This window comes from Chanos chanos, chromosome 4 (genome assembly GCF_902362185.1).
Source record: "Chanos chanos chromosome 4, fChaCha1.1, whole genome shotgun sequence".
NCBI classification, from domain to species: domain Eukaryota; kingdom Metazoa; phylum Chordata; class Actinopteri; order Gonorynchiformes; family Chanidae; genus Chanos; species Chanos chanos.
The window spans coordinates 32,350,601-32,370,815 of NC_044498.1; the positions used below are offsets into that span (position 1 = coordinate 32,350,601).

The following is a 20,215-nucleotide window of genomic DNA, read 5'->3' on the forward strand; positions in this document are numbered from 1 at the left end:
CAGACATGTGGTGCATGGAGAGACCATATATAATATTTGTGCTGCTGTAATGTGTGAGGTCGGATGCAGGTGGAGTAATAAAAGTTGAACAGGGAGGGCAGACTGAGGTCGTATAACACAGGCTCTTTGACACTGAACCATGATCAGCGTTCAAATCACACATCACTCATCTGGGACATGCTGTCTATTCATTAATATCTTAGTTATTTTGTTTTTTTGTTGAGTCCAGTTCTTGTCTCCATGAACTGAGCCTGGTGATGAGATGAGATGATGTCATTTATCTGTATTAGTCTGTGTGAGACAGCAGATTGGGTGAAACATGTTGACCTGTTTAAACTGTGGAGGTGGAATTCTCTTCTTTCTCTTCTGCGTGGCATTCGTGGCCCGGCCAATCTGAGGGAAGCGTTTTGGTTTTGGGCGGCATGATGATTCGCCCAGTGTCCCTGCAGCACATGTCGGCCGCTATTATGGCTGTGTGCACTCCCGAGAGACGCGAGAAACCATCAAGGCCTGCAGGTGGACCCGCGCGCGCACACAAACAGACGGTGCTCCAATTTCCCTTTGCCACTCCTTCACTTCTCTCACTCTGGAGCAGGACACACAGTGTTTTGTCTTGTGTGTGTGTGTGCGCGCGCGCGTGCGCGCGAAAGAGAGCGTTTAGGGTGTACAAAACACCGCTTCGGCACAGACTATCAGAGCAATCTTCTGAATGTACCCTCTACAGACACCGAGAGTTTTGCGCTTTGCAGATGTGAAATGAATTATTGTTGTTTGCATGTTTCTTGTGCTAGGTGGGGATGCAGTTCGTTTACTTTCCACGATGCACAACGTTTCGCACGCGGTGGAGTTACACGTAAACCAATCTTTTATCGAGAAGATTCATGATGCGTGCGGGGACGGGGATTGGTGGTTGTGGTGTTAGTTATTTATTTTATTTTTATATTTTTTTAGGAAGACGAACTGGCCAGCGCCTATCTGCGCTTTCTGAAAAATTGGACCGCATCAAATGAATGAAGTTCGCTTTTGTTATACGGAAAATGTTTTCCTTAACTAGCCTACATAATCGATCCTCTATAAAACGTCCTCGCGGTAAAACCACGGCCTGGTGATCACGAGAGGGCCGGCCTGAGAGTAGACATTTACGTCAATGTCTTGATTATGTCAGTACGCTAAAGTTTTTTGGCAGTTTATCTGCACTAGTGGTGTGGTAGACCTGGAATTTGTCCTCGGTTCGTGTGTGCTAGTAGATGCGGGTTTGTAATGGCTTCATCAGAAACTTATTTTATGAGCCTCAGATCAGCGTGTTTGTACAAGCTTGTGTATAGTGTACTTACGCTGCTATTTCATACAGAGAGAGAGGGGGTTTGGCAATCCTGAGTAAGCATCGATTTTTTCGACATGAATTTAGGCCCACTACAAAACCTGCAGTGGCAGCAGAAGGGATCACCGAAGTAGACGTGAGCGGATTGCGAAATTTATTTCCCGACCCGTAAATCTAGGCGCTGCAGTGGGTAGACATTCCTAGAAATGCTAAATTACGCTATTTGTTTCCTCAACTCACTCAACGTAATCGCGTCCTCTCTGAGGAATCCCCCGTCTTCATTCTGCTGTTATAACCCCAGGAAGGTATCCAGTCGCGATCGAAATGCACCTGCTCTCTTTAATGGAATATTTTTTATGAAAGAGCAGTGCTCACACTTTTATTTGATATAAAAATAATCTAAAAAAAAATTATGGCAACGTATGTTCGGAGGGGTGTATCCGTATTCCTGATTTGACAACTAGTAGTTCTAAACCTCATGCAGATTTGTACATTAATATTGACTTACTTTTATTAATGTTTGTTTTGTTGAATTTACTAATTGATTTATTAACTGGTAGACCTACGGAGTATATTTTTGTATTACAGTCTCACTGCGTAACTGGCCACAGAGCGCTGTGCTAAAGCTGGATTCCTGGTTGAGTTCTAATTAGTACTGCGTATGTTAATGATCATAGCGAATGCTGTGGTTAGCATATCGCTCGTGTGCAAATTAGGCTAAACGACGCGCTGTTTTCGCTCCCACGTGTGATCTCTCTCTTACACACACTCACTCACTCACACACACACACACACACCGCGGGGTCCACGCTGTGTGACAGTGTTCTAGCTGTGATGAGAGAACGTCTGTCTAATCATTTCTCTGCAGCACCGCAAATTCGCCAGTAGTACTGCAGCTTCTATGAGGAACACGCAACCATGCTCCAGGCCTCTGTTTGTGTGTGTGTATATGTGTGGTGTTTACGACATGCACTGTAATATGTTTCTGTGTACGGTTTCGTTAGACAGTGTTAAACATTCTGGTATGTTTTTCTATTTTCAGTACTGTGCAAACACATGTGATCCAGCTGATGACATGGCAATTATTAGTTTTTGATTGTAGGAATCAGGCGTGCTGGAGCAGGGCTGTAGAGAAACTGTGTGTGTGTGTGAGGCAGACTTTGAGGTCTCAGCTAAGAAACACAGTCTTAACGTAAGGGTGATGACTTATGCCTCCCGTGCTTTTGGAATCGCAGTGGGAAAACATTGTGCGAATATCTGTCATTACTGTAAATCTCTCGAACAAGTCACGCACAGCATTTTTGTATTCCCCTTTCAAATGTACATTTGGAGACGCTGGGTCCTTTGTTTGTCCTGTCTGTCTGGAGAGAAAGCCCTTGACAAACTAGCCAGGTAGATGCTTTCCCTGGCTGGGCGTTGCCTGCATGCCAAATACAACTGCACAGACTGTGCCAGGGTTCTCCAGAGAGCACCAATAAACTACATTACCCAGAATCTTAACCAAATTTGACCAAGACAAATACAGGAAAACAGGCTGTAGGCTCCCGTCACAAGGACATACGCATCTGAACCTGCTCCACAGCTGGAAGAAAATTAAGTGTGTGTGTTTGGGGGGGGGGGGGGGGGGGGGGGGGGGGGGTTAATGAAGCAGCTCTGTCTCTCTGCTTCAGTGATCAGCCCCCGGGATCAGAAGCTGTCAGTTGCCCTTGGGGAGAAAAATAAGTCTTTTGAAGATCATTGTAGAAGTGAAGGTCTATGGGACAGACATGTCCTCTTTGTGTGTGTGTGTGTGTGTGTGTGTAAGTCAGGAAGGTGGTGTTAGTAAGGGAAGGGGGGGTTTCCCCACTGTGCGAGGATGAAGGTGAGGTGGAGGGTGGGTTTGTAGATTTCGTGATGCGTTCACAAATGAACTCTGACGCCAGGGGGCATAGCCATCTGGCAATCACAGCTCATGCTGAGTGGGCAAAGTGAACATTCACACACACACACAGAGCAAAGAAAGACTTACATATACTCTACTGTAGCTTTTCTGGACTTTCTCATCTGCTCATATCTTAAAAAGCAGCATCTCTTCATCCATCCCATAATTAACTATCATTAAAAAAAAAACCCCCATCAGAGCAGTTCTTCCAGTTGTATTGTCAGCATGGTTGTGGCGGGTTTTGTTTGAGAGAGCTTGGTTTGATTGGCATAAATCACAGAGAAAAGAACTTGAGAGAATTAGCCAAGTGTTCAGACCATTTGTGTATCCTGGTTGTGTGGGGAGGAGCGCTGACTGGCTGTAGTCTGTAAGGCTCCAGTTCATGTGAGTAAATAGGTGGTAACACAGTAGATTAATACACCATGCTGAGTCAGAGAGGTCTACTGTTGGACACAAGTGCCCTGTTTGTCCCTCATTAAAAACACTACAGCGCAAATAAGATACTGTGAGGGTTGTGTCATGTGATCCCAGTGACTATGGAAATTGTTGACAGGAATGAACTGATAAGTATCCTGGCAACAGCATGTCAGTGAATGATGGGGGGAGAGGTTTTGTGCGGTGAAATAGCTGTAACAGAGTAGAATAGCAGGTTGTGGTGCAATAGCAGTAACAGGGTGGAATAGCAGGTCAGTTGTGCCCCCTCCCCCCAAAAAAAAGAAACAACACACACACACACACACACACACACACACATCTCAGACACATCCCAGTCTGAAACACACAACCCCCAACCACTGTACAAACACTTAATAAACACACCAGTTAAAGATAATACACACCAGATTTCCCCAGTTCAAAATGCTGTAGAGCTGGCACAAACATATACAGTCCCTGGATTATTTATGTTGTGTATGTAGAGATTTGTGTCCAGTCCCTGGGAGGCTCTCTGGTCATACGGACAGTCTATGGTCGTACGGAGAGTCTCTGGTCGTACTGGCAGTCTCTGGTCGTACTGGCAGTCTCTGGTCGTACTGGCAGTCTCTGGTCATACGGACAGTCTATGGTCGTACGGAGAGTCTCTGGTCATACGGACAGTCTATGGTCGTATGGAGAGTCTCTGGTCATACAGACAGTCTATGGTCGTACGGAGAGTCTCTGGTCATACGGACAGTCTCTGGTCGTACTGGCAGTCTCTGGTCGTACGGTGGTCACTCGTGACACGGATTCTAAAGCCGGGTGTAAACGGACGTACTTGGAGCTGTCCACTTGTGATCGGATCACCAAAATCGGATCTTAATGCAAGGTGTAAACAGGGCCTGTGAGTGAGAGAGTCTGTGTTGGTGTGTGTGTGTGTGTCTGAGAGTCCGTGTTGGTGTGTGTGTGTCTGAGAGTCTGTGTTGATGAATGTCTGTGTGCGTGTGTGTGTGTGAGAGAGAGAATCTGTGTTGTATGTATGTGTGTGTGTGTATAAGAGTCTGTGTTGATGTGTGTGTGTGTGTGTGTGTGTCTGTGTGCGAGGATCTGAGTCCTGGTGATTGGGGATTTCTGATAGATAAGATGGATAGGGTGATTCAGAGAGATGAATTGCATGTTGTCAGTATCCCTGTGACATTGCCTTTCTGTCCCTGACCTCCATGTAACTCTCCACCTTCTCCTCTGTTCTCCTCCATCACTCTTTACTGCGCCTCCCAAATGCCCTGGCCTCCTCTATATGACCTCCATATGACCCACACCCTCTCATCTCTAACAGCTGTGGAAGGACACTGTGTGTGTGTGTGTGTGTGCACGCACATGTGTGGTTAATATGAGATGTAGAGAGTGTTGATGTGAGATGGAGAGAGAAAAACAATATTTGTGTATGCGTGTGTGTGTGTGTGTTCTCAGATAGAGAAGTTATGTTGATGTGAGATGGAGAGAGAGAGAGACTATTTGTGTGTCTGTGTGTGTGTGTGTGTGTTTGTGAGATGCAGAGAGAAATGAGTGTGTGTGTGTGTGTGTGTGCGCGTGCGCGTGCATGCGTGTGGTTCATATGAAGTAGAGGGTGTTGATGTGAGATGGAGATATTTATGTGTGTGTGTGTGTGTTTATGTGTGTTCTCAAATACAGAAGTTGTGTTGATGTGAGATGGAGACAGAGAGAAAGAGAGAGACTATTTGTGTGTGTGTGTTTATGCGAGATGCAGAGAGAAATGTGTGTGTGTGTGTGTGTGTGTGTGTGCATGCGCGTGCTTATGTGAGATGCAGAGAGAAATGAGATTGTGTGTGTTTGTATTTGCGTGTATGGGAAGATCTCTCCTAAATTGCCATGTCACTGTGTAAAGTGGAGTAGGCTGTGGATTTATGAGTGTGTCAGTGCACAGCCAGAGGAATCTTGTGTGTGTGTGTGTGTGAGTGTGTGTGCGTGCATGTGTGTGTGTGCAGTCTGTAATATGTAATGGTACAATGATTAATTTGATAAATGAACAGGATTTGATTATATTACTGGTGTGTAGCTGTATGTATGCGCTGTTGTAATATTGCATGTGTGTCATGTAATTTTATCAACCTCCTTATGCTTTAGGAAAGAGAGCACACACAGGCATACAGAAGAGCACGCGCAGGTGTACACGACACAGCAGGACACACACACACACACACGCACGCACACAGACAGACCAGAGCTGTGCAGAGAACTGCGCAGTGTAGAGTTATTAGAGTCCAGTGCAGGAGAATTACAACAAATCACACAGAGAAACACACTGAGAATCACAATGAGAGTGAGAGAAAGAGAGAGAGAGACAGGGGGAGAAGGAGAGAGGAGGGGGATGCCTGAGGAGTGAGGGGCAACCCCCCTCGCTGGACCAGGGATTCCACCACTGCAGTAATCAGCAATTTTCTCTCTCTCTCTCCCGTTTCACACACACGGCTGAGTTATTGTAGCATTAGTGAGGCAGCCTGCTGCAGAGTGCACATGCGCATACACACTCTCACACACGTGTACGACACACACACAGTCTTTCTCCTCGCAGCCTTTGTGTTCTTTTCCCTCCTCAAGAGTGTCTCTCTCTCTCTCTCTCTCTCTCTCTCTCTCTCTCTCTCTCTCTCTCTCTCTCTCTCTCTCTGGATGACACTGATTCCAGGGAGCCTGTGTGTATTGGCAGCTGTTAAATATTTCAGTGTTTGAGTCTTCTGTAACAGGGGGATCCTTCAGACTTTTTTTTTCTCCCTACAACACACACTCACTCATACACGTGTACGTTTCTGTGGTCCTCTTAACTACTGAGCATTGCTTTTATGCCCCGACACACACACACAGAGCTGTGCAGTTCGTAAGAATGTGGAGCAGTGCAGTGTGTTAGGATGTGACATTGGGAGAGTTCAGTAGACTCGTGTTGAATGACCTTACGCTCTTATAGCTCATAAATGAGCTGCAGTCTTCTCACAGTAATGGCAGCAAAATGCTTGTGAAGATGATTTAATCAGCTTTTGTAGTCGGGTTTGGTCTTTTGTAGTCAGGTTTGGTCGTTTGTGATCAGTGTTTGGTCTTTTGTAGTTGGGTTTGGGCGTTTGTGATCAGTGTTTGGTCTTTTGTAGTCGGGTTTGGTCTTTTGTGATCAGTGTTTGGTCTTTTGTAGTCGGGTTTGGTCGTTTGTAGTCAGGTTTGGTCGTTTGTGACCAGTGTGTGGTCTTTTGTAGTTGGGTTTGGTCATTTGTGATCAGGGTTTGGTCATTTGAGATCAGTGTTTGGTCAGTTGTGATCAATGTTTGCTCTTTTATAGTTGGGTTTGGTCGTTTGTGATCAGGATTCAGTTTTTTGTGATCAGTGTTTGGTCTGGACATCATATGTTAATGTCTCTGAGTGAGAGTTAAGTCCAGTGCCACAACGCTAGGATTCTTTCAGACAGCACATGGTGCATATATGTGCGTGTGTTTGTATGAGGGAGACAATGATATTTTGTGTGAGTGTGAGAGCAAAAGGGATATCGTGTTATTGTGTTTGTGTGAGAGAGTTTTTGGTTAAGTTTTTGTGTGTTGGGGGTGAGAGAGAGTGTGTGTGTGTGTGTGTGTTGTCCTTCAACACACACACACACAGAGAGCGAGAGAGAGAGAGAGGAATCAGCCATTAGCCCTGTGCGGGGCCTCGTTATCTCCTCATCACTAATTAATGCTACTGCTCTTCTCAGATCCATAGTCAACACCCACCCAGCAACATTGGCAAAATCCACTCTCCTTTCCCACACACACACACACACACACACACACACACAAATACACACATTTCACATTCTGGTCTTCCACACCTCCTGAAAATCCAGTCCTTTAATTTTCCTTTCCTCTACACAGACACACCCCTTAAATCTGTTTCTTACACTTTACATTTTTTCGCAAGTCCCCTAAAAGCCCAAGCAGGAGTGGATCACTGGGCATCCCATACCCTGTGTGTCAGCCTCAGTCATCACGTCCCTCATCCTGCTCCACACCCCGCGTCCAAACCTCCCGCCTCACTTCATTTGAATAGGATTGATTGCCAGGTTCCGTGGATTTGCCGCCTGCCTGTTCGATCTGACAGCTACGGCGTGAATAATGATTGATGGGCAGCTGAGGAGGAGTTTGATCATTAGGTCCACGTGAACACGAGAAGTGAATAAGTTCTGCGACATAGCCCACCCCACCAAAACAAACTCACCCTGCACCCTGATGTCCTGACTCCAGCACCGAGCTCCACTGTCTCAGGCAGAGCAGATCAGACACACTGCTCTTTAAAAGTATGAAGATGGGAAATCTGCAGTGTGTTACTCACTGACCCCCCCCCCCCCCACCCCCCAGCTTCACTCTCTCTGACTCAGCCCTCTGTGTGGCTCTGAGTCAAAGTGACAACACAGAGGCCATGCCTACAGCCCGACAGAGCAAACCAACACCTGCAGAACCCAAACACTTCACAACTTTCAGCCTTTCAGCCCTTAGCGTGTGTGTTTTAAAGCCAACCACACACCCAGCGTTTGGCACAGACCTTACCCTACAGCTCCATGCAAAACGCTCTGAACACAACGGTGCTGAAATGAGAAATATTTAATATTCAGTAGGTGTCAGATAAATGAATTTGTTAGGTGATTAATTAGTTGTTAATGTGTGAGTGGAATTGTGTGTGTGTGTGTGTGTGTGTGTGTGTGTGTGTAGGCAGTGTGGCGTGGGTGGTATGTGTTAAAACAGGGATATACAGTGATGTAGGGTGGTTATTTTAAGACTGCAGAGTGTTAAGTCTGATGTGAAAAGGAAGGAAAGCCCTGCCCAGTCTGTCAAACAAACCCAATTAAACCAGCAACACCGCATGTCTACTGGTCAAAAACCCATTTAAACCAGCAACACTGCATGTCTACTGTTAAAATCCCAGCTAAACCAGCAACACTGCATGTCAACTGGTCAAAACCTGTCTCTGTTGTCACTGTCACTCTGTGAGCTGTGTGTGTTTGTGTGTGTGTGAGAGAGAGAATGTGAGAATGTGTGTTTGTGTGTGTATGTGTGTATATAGTCAGTTTACTAGATACACTGATGAGAGCTCCTCCTCTGCTCTCAGTGCTGTTCTTCTGTTATTTCTCTCTCTCTCTCTCTCTCTCTCTCTCTGTGTGTGTGTGTGTGAGGGAATTGAGAGGGCCGTCTCTCTGGACTCTTAGCACTGTGGAAAACGTGACGTGCTTTCCCCAGCTTCAAAACATGAAGTTCCCATCTGGCAGCTTTTCACTGGAGAAACAGCTGACTGCTAAAAAGAGAGAGAGAGAGAGAGAGAGAGAGAGCTGTAATCGGTCCCTGGCTGTTCTCTTCTGTGTCTGCCTCTTTCCCTTCTTTTTCTCCCTCCCTTTCTTTCCTGTCTCTCTCGCTCTCTCTCTCTCTTTCTCTCGTTCTCTCTCATCTTTATGTTTTTGACTCTCATTGGGATTCTCTGACAGTGGTTTGATCTAGTGTGTTCTGCCGTTTTGCTGTCATACACATCTGCCTCTCAGCACTTCCTCAGCGTCGTCTTGTTTTTCTCTGTTTGCCAGAGTACGGGTGTGACTGTTCCTCTGTCACTGCTCTCTGTGTGTAATGTCATATTATTACGAATAAAAGATGTGTGTAATGGCCATCACCCGTCAGTCATTTGGTCAGCTTTCCCTGTCTCTGTCTCTGTATGTACGTATGTGTGTGTGTGTGTGTGTGTGTGTGTTTGAGTACTAATGCTGGGTGTGTCTACTTGCCTCAAGCAAATTTTTTGGGGGGTAAAATGTTCCATGCTGAGATTTGAAAAGATTACACATGCACACACACACACTCGTAATTGGGAAAAACTTTGTGTAATTCAGAGGAGTGCAGCTCCCCCTCAGTCAGACATGTTCAGACGAGTGAAACCGTGTCCAGCTCGACCAGTCAGGAAAAGGTCTCCTGTCTTTACTTAGAGTGTTTAACATTGTAGGGTGTAAAATATGTAACTGTCTGTTCAGATATTTACAGTGTATCTGACAGTTATTTAAAGAGGGCAAATATTTTTTCTCCTCCCTTTAATCACTCATTCTTATTCTCTCCGTCCACAGGGCTGGAAGGCCTCCTCATCATGGCAGGGTCATCGACTGTTATGCTCCTCTGCTGCTCTAGAGGGTAAGAGAGAGTGTGTGTGTGTGTGTGTGTGCGTGTGCGTGTGTGTGTGTGCGTGCGCACGTGTCTGTGTGTCTGCGCGCGCGTGTGTGTTTGCGTGTTTGTGTGCATGTGTGTGTATGTGTGTGTGTGTGCGCTCACGTGTGCGCATGCCTCTGTGTGTGTATCTGTGTAAGTATGTGTTTCCGTGTCTGTCTGTGTGCGTGTATATCCACATTTCTGTGTGTGTCTGTGCCTGTGTGTATGTTTAGCCTTATTTTGGAAGCAGTAAACACTGAGATAATGAGGTCAAACTGTTCTAGCCTTTTTTTCTCACTGACAGCTTATTATTTCTGCTGGACAGTGTGGCTCGCATGGTAAATGCCATTAAACTCTGTCTTTCGAGTGCATTGGATCAGATAGGAAACTTAGAAAAGCCTTCTGTACATTTTTTCTTCTTACTTTGCCAATGAGAAGCAACCCAGTACTGACTGGTTTAGACTGATGTTCACAGCTCTCAACCAGTCGGTACTTAATGTGAGGGAATCTGCTACCAGCAGCTGCTCAGAGTGAGGAACAGAGAGAGAGAGAGTGAGGAGGAGAGAGGGAGAGAGATTTAGAGAGAGTGTGTGTGTGTGTGTGTGTGTGGGGGGGGGGGGGGGGGGGGGGGGGGGTGCTGAGAGCAGTGTAGCACAGCAGAGTGCGTTGATTTGGACTGAAGTGGATTTTAATAGCAATGCCATTACAACACAGTGAGCTGCAGTCAGGGAAAGGAGAAAGAAGAGTATGCACTCACATAATCCTATGAGAGAGGAAAAGATAGAGAGAAAGGTAAAATGGAGGAGAGTCATGCAGGAGCGTGGGGATCAGTGGGTTTGGGATTAAACTCTCCACGATACAGCTGTGTAACGGCGTTTTTACCGCGTCGTATGTTTAAAGTGTCTTTGCGTTTCGTTTAATGCTCTGCGTGTGTTCCGCTGGCTCACAGTTGGACTCGGGAGAAAAAGTCCATCTCTTGCTGAGTGGTTTTTAACACAGCTGACATTTCCTAAACACCGTCTGGCATCCGAGGCTTGTCTGAGGAAAAAAAAAAATGAGGGAGATCCAGTGTTGGGTCGCATGGCTCAGATCTGCCTTTCTCACTGAACACCGTTGTAGCGGCTCATTAACATTCAACCCAGCCTTTCTCACTGAACACCACTCTCTCTGTTCATTAACACTCAACCAAGCCTTTTGCACTGAACACCACCCTCTCTGCTCATTAACACTCAACCCAGCCTTTCGCACTGAACACCATTCTCTCTGTTCATTAACCCTCATCTAATGTAATGGTCCCTCTGATACCGCAGCCTGTACATAGCCCAAACCCAAACCGCCACAGAAAACAGAAACCTACCCCCAGGTGGGTGTCAAAACCCAAAACCTCTACAGAAAACAGAAACCTTCCCCCAGGTGGATATCAAAATAAGAACCTGCTGTGGTCAGATGTAGGGTATGGAGACTGACAGAAAAGAGAGAGACAAGATTGGCAGAAGGACTCTTTGGTTCCCTTTTCTCTCTCTCTCTCTGTATGTCACTGATTAGTGCAGTAGCATGGCCCCAAAGCTCCACTTCCATCAATACATTGGTTTATTACTGATTTTAATACATTTTATTTTAATACTGATTTAATTCATTTTGTTTTAATACTGATTTTAATACCTTTTGAGAAATAGCTTCCAGTTGTGCTGTGTGTGTCTGTGTCTGTGTGTGCATGCGCATGTTAGTGCGTGTGTGTTTGTGTCCATGTGCATGCATATGGGTGTGTGCACATCTGTTCTTGTTTGTATGCTTTCTGCTGTGTACGTGTATACGTGTGTGTGTGCGTGTGTGTGTGAGAGAGTATTTGCATGTAGATGTTTGTGTGTGTGTGCGTGTGCATGTGTGTTTGTGTGTGAGAGAATATTTGCATGCAGATGTTTGCATGTGTTTGTATTGTGTGTGTGTGTGTGTGTGAGCTGTAGAGTTGGATTCCACCACCACTGCAGCAGTAATCACTGGTCATCTTTCATCTCTCAGACACTCAAGAAGAGCTTCAGCAGAGATGTTGCTCTAACACTGCCCCCTGCTGGTCCCTTTTCTCTGTCAGATTAAAAAAAACTGCATTCACTTCTCTTTTTAATGGGGCAGAAACTGAGGGCTGAGCACGGATAATAAATAGTCTATGATGCACTGCTGTTAGTGCTTCTCTCAATGTCTCTGAGAGGACAGGAGAACTTACAGACTGCCTTAGTAATACAAGCTCATTTCCAGTTAAGCATAACACCCTCGCCTTGTGTGCGTGTGTGTGTGTGTGTGTGTGGAGGCACTCAGCTGTGATGTATCTGCAAACCAGCAGGGAGCCTAGGGTTTTGAGACAGACAGATAGAGAAGTAGAGGAACAACTGTTCTGTTGTTTTCTGTTGTCATGCAGAGGTGACGGTGGTTTATCAGAACGGCCTGCCTGTGATCTCAGTTAGTCTGCCGTCTCGACGAGAACGATGCCAGTTCACGCTCAAACCACTCAGCGACTCCGTCGGGGTCTTTCTTCAGCAGCTCCAGGCCGAGGACAGGGGCATAGACCGGGTCGCCATCTATTCTACAGGTACAGAACTCTTACAGTCACATCAACACTCACTCACACTCCATCTATTCTACAGGTACAGAACTCTTACAGTCACATCAACACTCACTCACACTCCATCTATTCTACAGGTACAGAACTCTTACAGTCACATCAACACTCACACTCCATCTATTCTACAGGTACAGAACTCTTACAGTCACATTAACACTCACTCACACTCCATCTGTTCTACAGGTACAGAACTCTTACAGTCACATCAACACTCACTCACACTCCATCTATTCTACAGGTACAGAACTCTTACAGTCACATCAACACTCACTCACACTCCATCTATTCTACAGGTACAGAACTCTTACAGTCACATCAACACTCACTCACACTCCATCTATTCTACAGGTACAGAACTCTTACAGTCACATTAACACTCACTCACACTCCATCTGTTCTACAGGTACAGAACTCTTACAGTCACATCAACAGTCACACACTCCATCTATTCTACAGGTACAGAACTCTTACAGTCACATCAACAGTCACACACTCCATCTATTCTACAGGTACAGAACTCTTACAGTCACATCAACAGTCACACACTCCATCTATTCTACAGGTACAGAACTCTTATAGCCACATTAACACTCACTCACACTCCATCTATTCTACAGGTAGGGAACTCTTGCAGCAATATCAACACTCACTCACACGCCATCTATTCTATAGAAGGAGAACTTTCACTGTCATGTCGACACTCTGTTGCACATGCACCTAACCCAGCCGTACACAGACATGCAAATGACAGCAATGGAGTCAAACCAATTATTAATCTGTTGATACCTAAATAATGCACTGGGTTCTCCATTATTGCTATTGTTGCTACTACTACTACTGTAACTGCTGCTATTGATACTACTAATAATACTGCTCCTACTAATAAAGACAGTACCAGCAAAAGCAGGAACATGTTGTATATGCGGGACTGACCAATCAGATCTCAGTAGGGTTACACTTGCCAGTGTGTCACTGGTCTGTGATACACAGGCCTGTCTGCAGTCAGGGCAGAGTTAAATGAGCAGGACTGTTCTCCAGGCATATTAGAGTTTAACAGAATGATACAGCACTGCTCATAGGGAGGGGAAAAAAACGTGTAATTGGCTTTACTCCGACAGAAAAAGATGTGTGTTACCCCGGCTCACCTTGTCTGCCGCGTGAGAGCAAGTTTTAGGAGACTGTGAATAATTAGGCATTTCAAATCAAAGGGAAAAGAAAAAGAAAGAGAGAGAGAGAGTGTGTGAGGGAGGGAGGGGAAAAAATTCCCACTGCACACGTCAAGCGCTAGTAACAATTTTCCCTCATTGTTGTGTGCGTTTGCTGAATGTGTTTTTGAAGCCATTGCTGCGGTAATATTGGAATTACCATTCTCCTCTCCACCTGAACTACAACCTCAATTATTCTCACTGAAGAGGCACTTGGTCTGTACCTCCCCACACCTCTTCTGTCTGTAGACAAGCTTATTCCAGGGCTGCTCCAGCTCCTGCTCGGGTTACAAAATCTTTCATTTTATGACAAGTACAATTAAGTGGCACAAGTAATCAAGCACTGACACCCCCACTCATACGACTGCATGTGTGAGAGAAACAGTCATTAAAATGTATCAACATGATCCTTCACTAAATCCTGCTCTTCGCCCCTGTCTTCCTGTCTGTTTGTCTTTCTCTCTCTCTCTCTCCCTGTCTGTCTGTCTGTCTGTCTCTCTCTCTCTCTCTCTCTCCCTGTAGATGGAACAAGGGTAGCTTCATCCACAGGCATTGATATCCTGTTGCTGGATGACTTTAAGCTAGTGATCAATGACACTACACATCTGGTGCGGCCACCCCGGAGAGGTGAGAGCACAGCTTTGTCTTCTGGATCACACCTTTTCCCTCAGTCAGTCAATGAAAAAAGTTAAGTTAAGAAGAAGGTCAAATTTAGAAGTAATATATATGTACACAGGGACCCTATTATCGTCATATGTGTGTTTGTGCATCAGAGCTCCTAGCACACGAGGAGGCGGAGCGTCTGAATGATGTGAAGTTCCTGGTCCAGCAGCTTTACACCACTCTCCGGATTGAGGAACATCAGCTGAGCAAAGAGAGAGAGCTGATTGGACGACTGGAGGACCTCAACTCCCAACTCCGCCCACTGGAGAAGGTGCTTATTCTGTTTTTGTCTCTGATAAAGATAGTAATGCACTTGTACAGAAACTCTAATGACGTTTTCATGATGAAGCCACAGTAAAGACAATAACTCTGTGTTCTTTGATCGAAAATATACAAGCTATTGGCCTGCATGCAGCAATGTTTGAATGCATACTTAAAGATACAGAGGAAAAAACAAGAAGCTCAAATAACAGTAATGACACTGGTTACCACAAATGATATAATTTACATCAAACATCACGGTGGTGTAACCTTGACTATGTCATAATGGAAAAGCAACATATGGTCCTTGTGCAGGAGGTTTAAAATGTAAAAACGTCTGTGACGTGAATATTGGGCGGAAAAATGTTTGTCACTTGACTATCTGACATTAAAACGTCTGTGACAGGATATCTGGTGTCTTTGTCATGCACTCAGGTGAGGGAGGAACTAAGCAGGAAAGCTGAGCGCAGGACGACCTGGGTGTTGTGGGGAGGGATGGCGTACATGGCCACACAGTTTGGCATCCTGGCCCGTCTGACCTGGTGGGAGTACTCATGGGACATCATGGAACCCGTCACCTATTTCATAACCTACGGCACCGCTATGGCCATGTATGCCTACTTCGTTCTCACACGCCAGGTAAGAACTCACCTAGAATGAGCTGTTAAACAGTCACACAGCCCCCACTGACGGTTGCACTGGTCCCCCTGCCACACACACACACACACACACACACACACACAGAATCATTACTTGCCTTTACCCTTCATTTAAGCTGATTTATAGAGCCCTGGCTGGGTGGGGGGGGGGGGGGGGGGGGAGGTGTCTCTGCCTGTATTTGGTTCACACAGAACTGATGGTGTTTAGTGCCGAGTATCACAGTGTTAATGGCTAAAGCAGTCAGGCTGTCCTCTAACACCTTGTTTTTCCTCTCATGCAGGAGTATGTGTACCCTGACGCCAGAGACAGACAATACCTGCTCTTCTTCCACAAAGGCGTGAAGAGGACACGCTTTGACGTAGAGAAATATAACAAGCTTAAGGACGCCATTGCTGAGGTCAGCTCAAGTGCACGTGCATTCGCATGGAAATTTATAAATGTTACCACAACCCTTAAATACAACATTTCTCCCTCTTCCTTTCTCCTCTCTCTCTCTCTCTCTCTCTCTCTCCTTTTTTTTCTTTCACACTGTGTATGTGTCCCTCTACCTTTACCTCGTTCTCCCTCTCTCACTGTCTCACTCTCCCTCTCTCTCTTTCTCTTTGTCTCCGTCCAGGCGGAGTTGGATCTTAAGCGTCTGCGAGACCCCCTGCAGCTACAGCTGCCCATCCAGCAGATCACGGCCAGCAAGGATTGATGAGAAAAGTGAATCCCTCTTCTCCCCTCTCTGCCCACCCCTGTACCCCTCTTCTCTCCGTCCGACCCCACACCACTTCTTTTTGCCTTTGTTTTTTTTGCTCTTTCCTATTTCTTTCTTCTTCTTTTTTTTTACCACATAGTCTCTATCTCTTTCTCTAACAAACCATCTCCTCAACAAGCTTTGGACTTTCTTTCTTTCTGTCTTTCTTTTCTTTTATCTTTCTTTCTTTCTTTTTTTCTTTACTTTTCTGTAAACTCGGAACAAAAATGATAAGTGTAAGCAGAGGAGGTGAGAATGAATCAAAGGAAATGCTGACGGCCTCTGGTAAAGGAAGGAGAAATGGTAGATAGGTTAGGGGGGAAAAAAAAGAGCACTCCTCAGATGGCACAGAACAACCGAGGGGCAAGCAGCAGCGGCAGGAACAGTACAGGAAGTTCTTCTACTCCTCTACAGGAAGTGACACAACACAGCCTCATCTCCTCTGGAGGGCGGGCACTGATCTGTCGTTGGAATAGCTCCACCTCTTTTGGACAGGGACTCCTCCAACCTCTGATACAGGACACATCATCACCCATATACACTGTATTTCTTAAATAAATCTCTTATACTCTCGGGTATAGTCTCTCGTTGACTCGGAGTCCAGGTAGTGTTTCCTTCCCTGGAGGTTAATGGGAGAGCTTTAAAAGAATCTTGTCCAGAGGACCAGAGTCACTGTGTCACTGAGCTCCTCTGTGATTGGATGTTTGGGACATGAGGACAGTCTATGGGCTGTGTGAACTAAACGTCACCTCAGTCTGACTCTCTCCTCTGCCTGTGACCTGGCTCTTTGTCCTGTCTGTATGTGTGGAGAGGTCAGGACCCTGTATTGCTGCCACATCACCCTGAACCCGTCCGAGGGCCCGCTGTGCCACCCGGCCCCCCCACGCCTCTTGAAGTGATTGACAGCTGCTCGGTTTGTTTTATCAAAAGAGCATTATCAGGAGCCTTGTCACTCCCGGACACCAACGGGGGGGTGCATAACACTTCCTCCTCTTCCTCTTCCTGTCCACTTCCTACCAGGACCTGCTGTAAAACCAACGAAAGAGAGACGTACCGGCAAAAACATCACTGTGTGTTCTACTATTCCAAAAAGAATATATATATAAATATATAAATAGATATATATAGAAAAGAAAAATTTTGGCACTTTTTATTTTAAAAGCCATATTATATTTGTTATGAAGAAGAAACAAACTATCAGAGAAAAGGAAAAGAAACATGTTTTGTTTTCTTCATTGTGGGATGAGCTGTTGTACTCTTTTCCATTCATTATAACATAAAATATCCACATATGCCCTCCAGTTTATCTGGTGAAAGTTCCAGTTCCAAAATGTACACGTACCCTGTTTGCATATTGACATGCCCACATGCTGACATTGCAGAACTACATTTCCCACCGTGCCTCACAGCACCTGACATGGAGTGCTGATTAGGGTTGTGTTTTTTGACACATGCTAGTCCATTTCTTTTTTCAACTCAAGAAACTGATTAGCAAAAACATTCTACGTTGGGTGCAGCTTAAGTTGATGGGGTACCAGGGGTTTGGTTTGAAATATGACTTTTTTTCCCTTCTTTTTAATGTTTGGGTCAAAATCTGGACTTCTTAAGTGAGAACAATCTTGCAGCGTTATTAGCTGCACAAATCTTTATCTGTCACCGACTCTGTATGCAGAGAATATTGTAGAATAAGGAGACAATGTGTAATATAGTTAGATCCTAGAGATAGTGTGTGGAGAGGCATGCTGTAGAGTGAGGTTGTTGCATCTGTAGCCTATGTGTGCTTTGTTTAGCGGGTAGGCCTTAGAGCAGACAGACTCATCCAGTGGATTGTAAAGGTGAAAATGGGTTGACAGGGCTCTGTTTAGAGACATGCACATTACTTTGCCATATTCTCAGTCATAACTGGACGGTTTTCACCCACAAGGAGACCCTGCTCATATCATGAATGTCCCAGATTCTTTTTTCTCCTAATCCTTTTTTGTGTAGCTGAATTGATGGGGTTTATTTTGTAACACTCACGAATTCATTGCTGATGTGTCACCCATGAGGAGAGTTCTTTGACCAACTGACAGAAGTCCTTACATACAGCCTGTTTGTTTGACTGAAGGTTTGGTTGGATCTCTCCTCATTTTTATCAGAAAGCTCATTTGTATGTATGTATGTGACACAGCACTCATAACCTCACATTCTCAATTGATTTTCATATCGAGACTTCTCTTCCAGAATCGAGGGGATCTGAAAGGGTTTAAAAAGTTACCATTTATCCATAAACTCATGAATAACATGCAAGTTGCATGCATGAAAATGCAGTCAGTCATAATTATGTGTTTATCCCTATAAAGTGACTCTTGTGTGAGGATTAATATTCTTTTGTTTTGGAGAAGTCTGTACGGCACTCATTGTGGGGACTTTGTTCTCCTGCTGGACCTGTTGCTGTATTGTGATTTGACTGTAGTTCTCTACAGACACAGTAAAGCAATAGGGAGAGTACTGTAGTTGTGTAGACGTACTTGCCTTGATCTGACTAATTCTCTTTGGTTACTCTAAAGCAACACACACAGCACTGTCATTGTGGGGACATTTTTACTATGGTGTGACTGTAGTTCTTCACCAGTGCTCTTAAACACTGGCCAAAGTGCTGTAACTATGGGAACATGTTTGCCAAGACCTAACAAGTTCTTTATAGGTACACTAAAGCAACACACACACATAATGCTGTCATTTTTGGGACATATTTGCTGTTATCTGACTGCAGTTCTCTAAAGCCATCTCCGTGTTATGTCCACTGACTGTTCACTTCATACAAGTTAGTGTAGAGGGCAGTTTGTCTGTCTTTCTGTGTGTGTCCTCAGAGCAGGGTATTACCAAGCTAAATAATGACCACCTAAAGGGAGGGGAAGCACAATCAAATCACCCTACACCTCTTAGGTGAAGACATGAGCTGGGTTTGTGTGTGTGTGGGTGTGTGGGTGCATTTAACAGAGCAGGATATGAGGAGAGAATAAAGATGCAGCGATAGGAAGTGGTATAATTCTGTTCATTTAGAGATGGCTGGAATGACAGAGTTAGCACCTGAACACACAGATCAGTAAACCTTTATGGGGACCGAGGACTTAATAGGTGCTCCCATCAACGTTCTTGTGTATGGGTTGGGTTGGTTTTTTGTTTTTTTTTGTAGAACTGTGGTTAGTGTTAAACAGAGGGGGTTTAGATGGAAAAACATGAGAATGTAAGCTTGTGTGTGTGTGAAGGCGATACTGCGTGTTGACAAAGGGCGAAGTGCAAATCAATACACTCATCAATTAATCCTCGTTCCAGTCGATTTGACTGTAAATCCTTCACTCCCTTACCTCACCTCATACAGTCAATAGTTATAAATCCTTCTCTCTCTCTCTCTCTCTCTCTCTCTCTCTCACACACACACATACACACTCCAAAACATGTTGTAGAGTGTAAGGTAAAGATGTCCTTGGCTGGCCAAAAAACGCTCCCATCTTCAGCCTGAAGCAGCTCAACAGCTTTCCACCCAATCGTCATCCACGTTCTAACACATTTAAGTCCAATCGTCATCCACATTCTAACAAATTTACTCCCAATCATCACCCACGTCCGCGCAACTGGTCCCTCCCAGCTTGTACCAGTCATTTGACTTCACTGTTTAGTTTTTAGTGTGTTTGTTCTTTTTTTGGTTCTTTTTCTCTTTTTTTTTTTTTTTTTTTTTTTAACTCAAGTCTATATCAAGTATATGAAACTTATTCTAAAGCGGGTGTTGCATGAATGTATGTTTACATGGGGAAATTATAATAGAAATGAAAACAAAACAAAATAAAAAAAAAAAATGCAAAGAATATGATGAACACTTGAGCACTGTTCATGAGGAGACAGACTCCTGGTCATCTGGGGCTCAGAAGAGCCTCTCATCTGCATGGGGTACGGGCCTACCCTCATACACCGGAAAAACGGCGAATCAATGTCTAATCACTTCCCTATACCCCCTCCCCTCCCTGTCTCTCTCAGTGTGTAGCCCCACACTGGGTTCTTCAGCTCTGAAAATGCTGAGGGAATGAGTCCAAGTATCTCCACAGGCCTCCCTGTCAATCTGTCTCTCTCTCTCTCTCTCTCTCTCTCTCTCTCTCTCTCTCTCTCTCTCTCTCTCTCAGAGGAACTGTGGTTTCTCTTTGGCCCTGCTCATTTCAGTCCTTGAG

The 20,215-nt window shown here is 45.1% G+C and overlaps 1 protein-coding gene across 2 annotated transcripts in view; it reads left to right on the plus strand.

Moving 5' to 3' along the window:
- The window catches only part of mcu (mitochondrial calcium uniporter), a 41,094-nt gene extending 25,052 nt beyond the window's left edge, over positions 1–16,042 (plus strand). For both annotated transcript variants that reach the window (XM_030772026.1, XM_030772027.1), the window contains exons 3-9: positions 9,787–9,850; positions 12,279–12,449; positions 14,210–14,314; positions 14,461–14,621; positions 15,047–15,250; positions 15,552–15,668; positions 15,888–16,042. In XM_030772026.1, coding sequence (XP_030627886.1) covers positions 9,787–9,850; positions 12,279–12,449; positions 14,210–14,314; positions 14,461–14,621; positions 15,047–15,250; positions 15,552–15,668; positions 15,888–15,968 — 903 coding nt within the window. In that variant the 3' untranslated portion in view covers positions 15,969–16,042. The remainder of the gene's footprint in view (positions 1–9,786; positions 9,851–12,278; positions 12,450–14,209; positions 14,315–14,460; positions 14,622–15,046; positions 15,251–15,551; positions 15,669–15,887) is intronic.
- Positions 16,043–20,215: the final 4,173 nt, after the last annotated feature.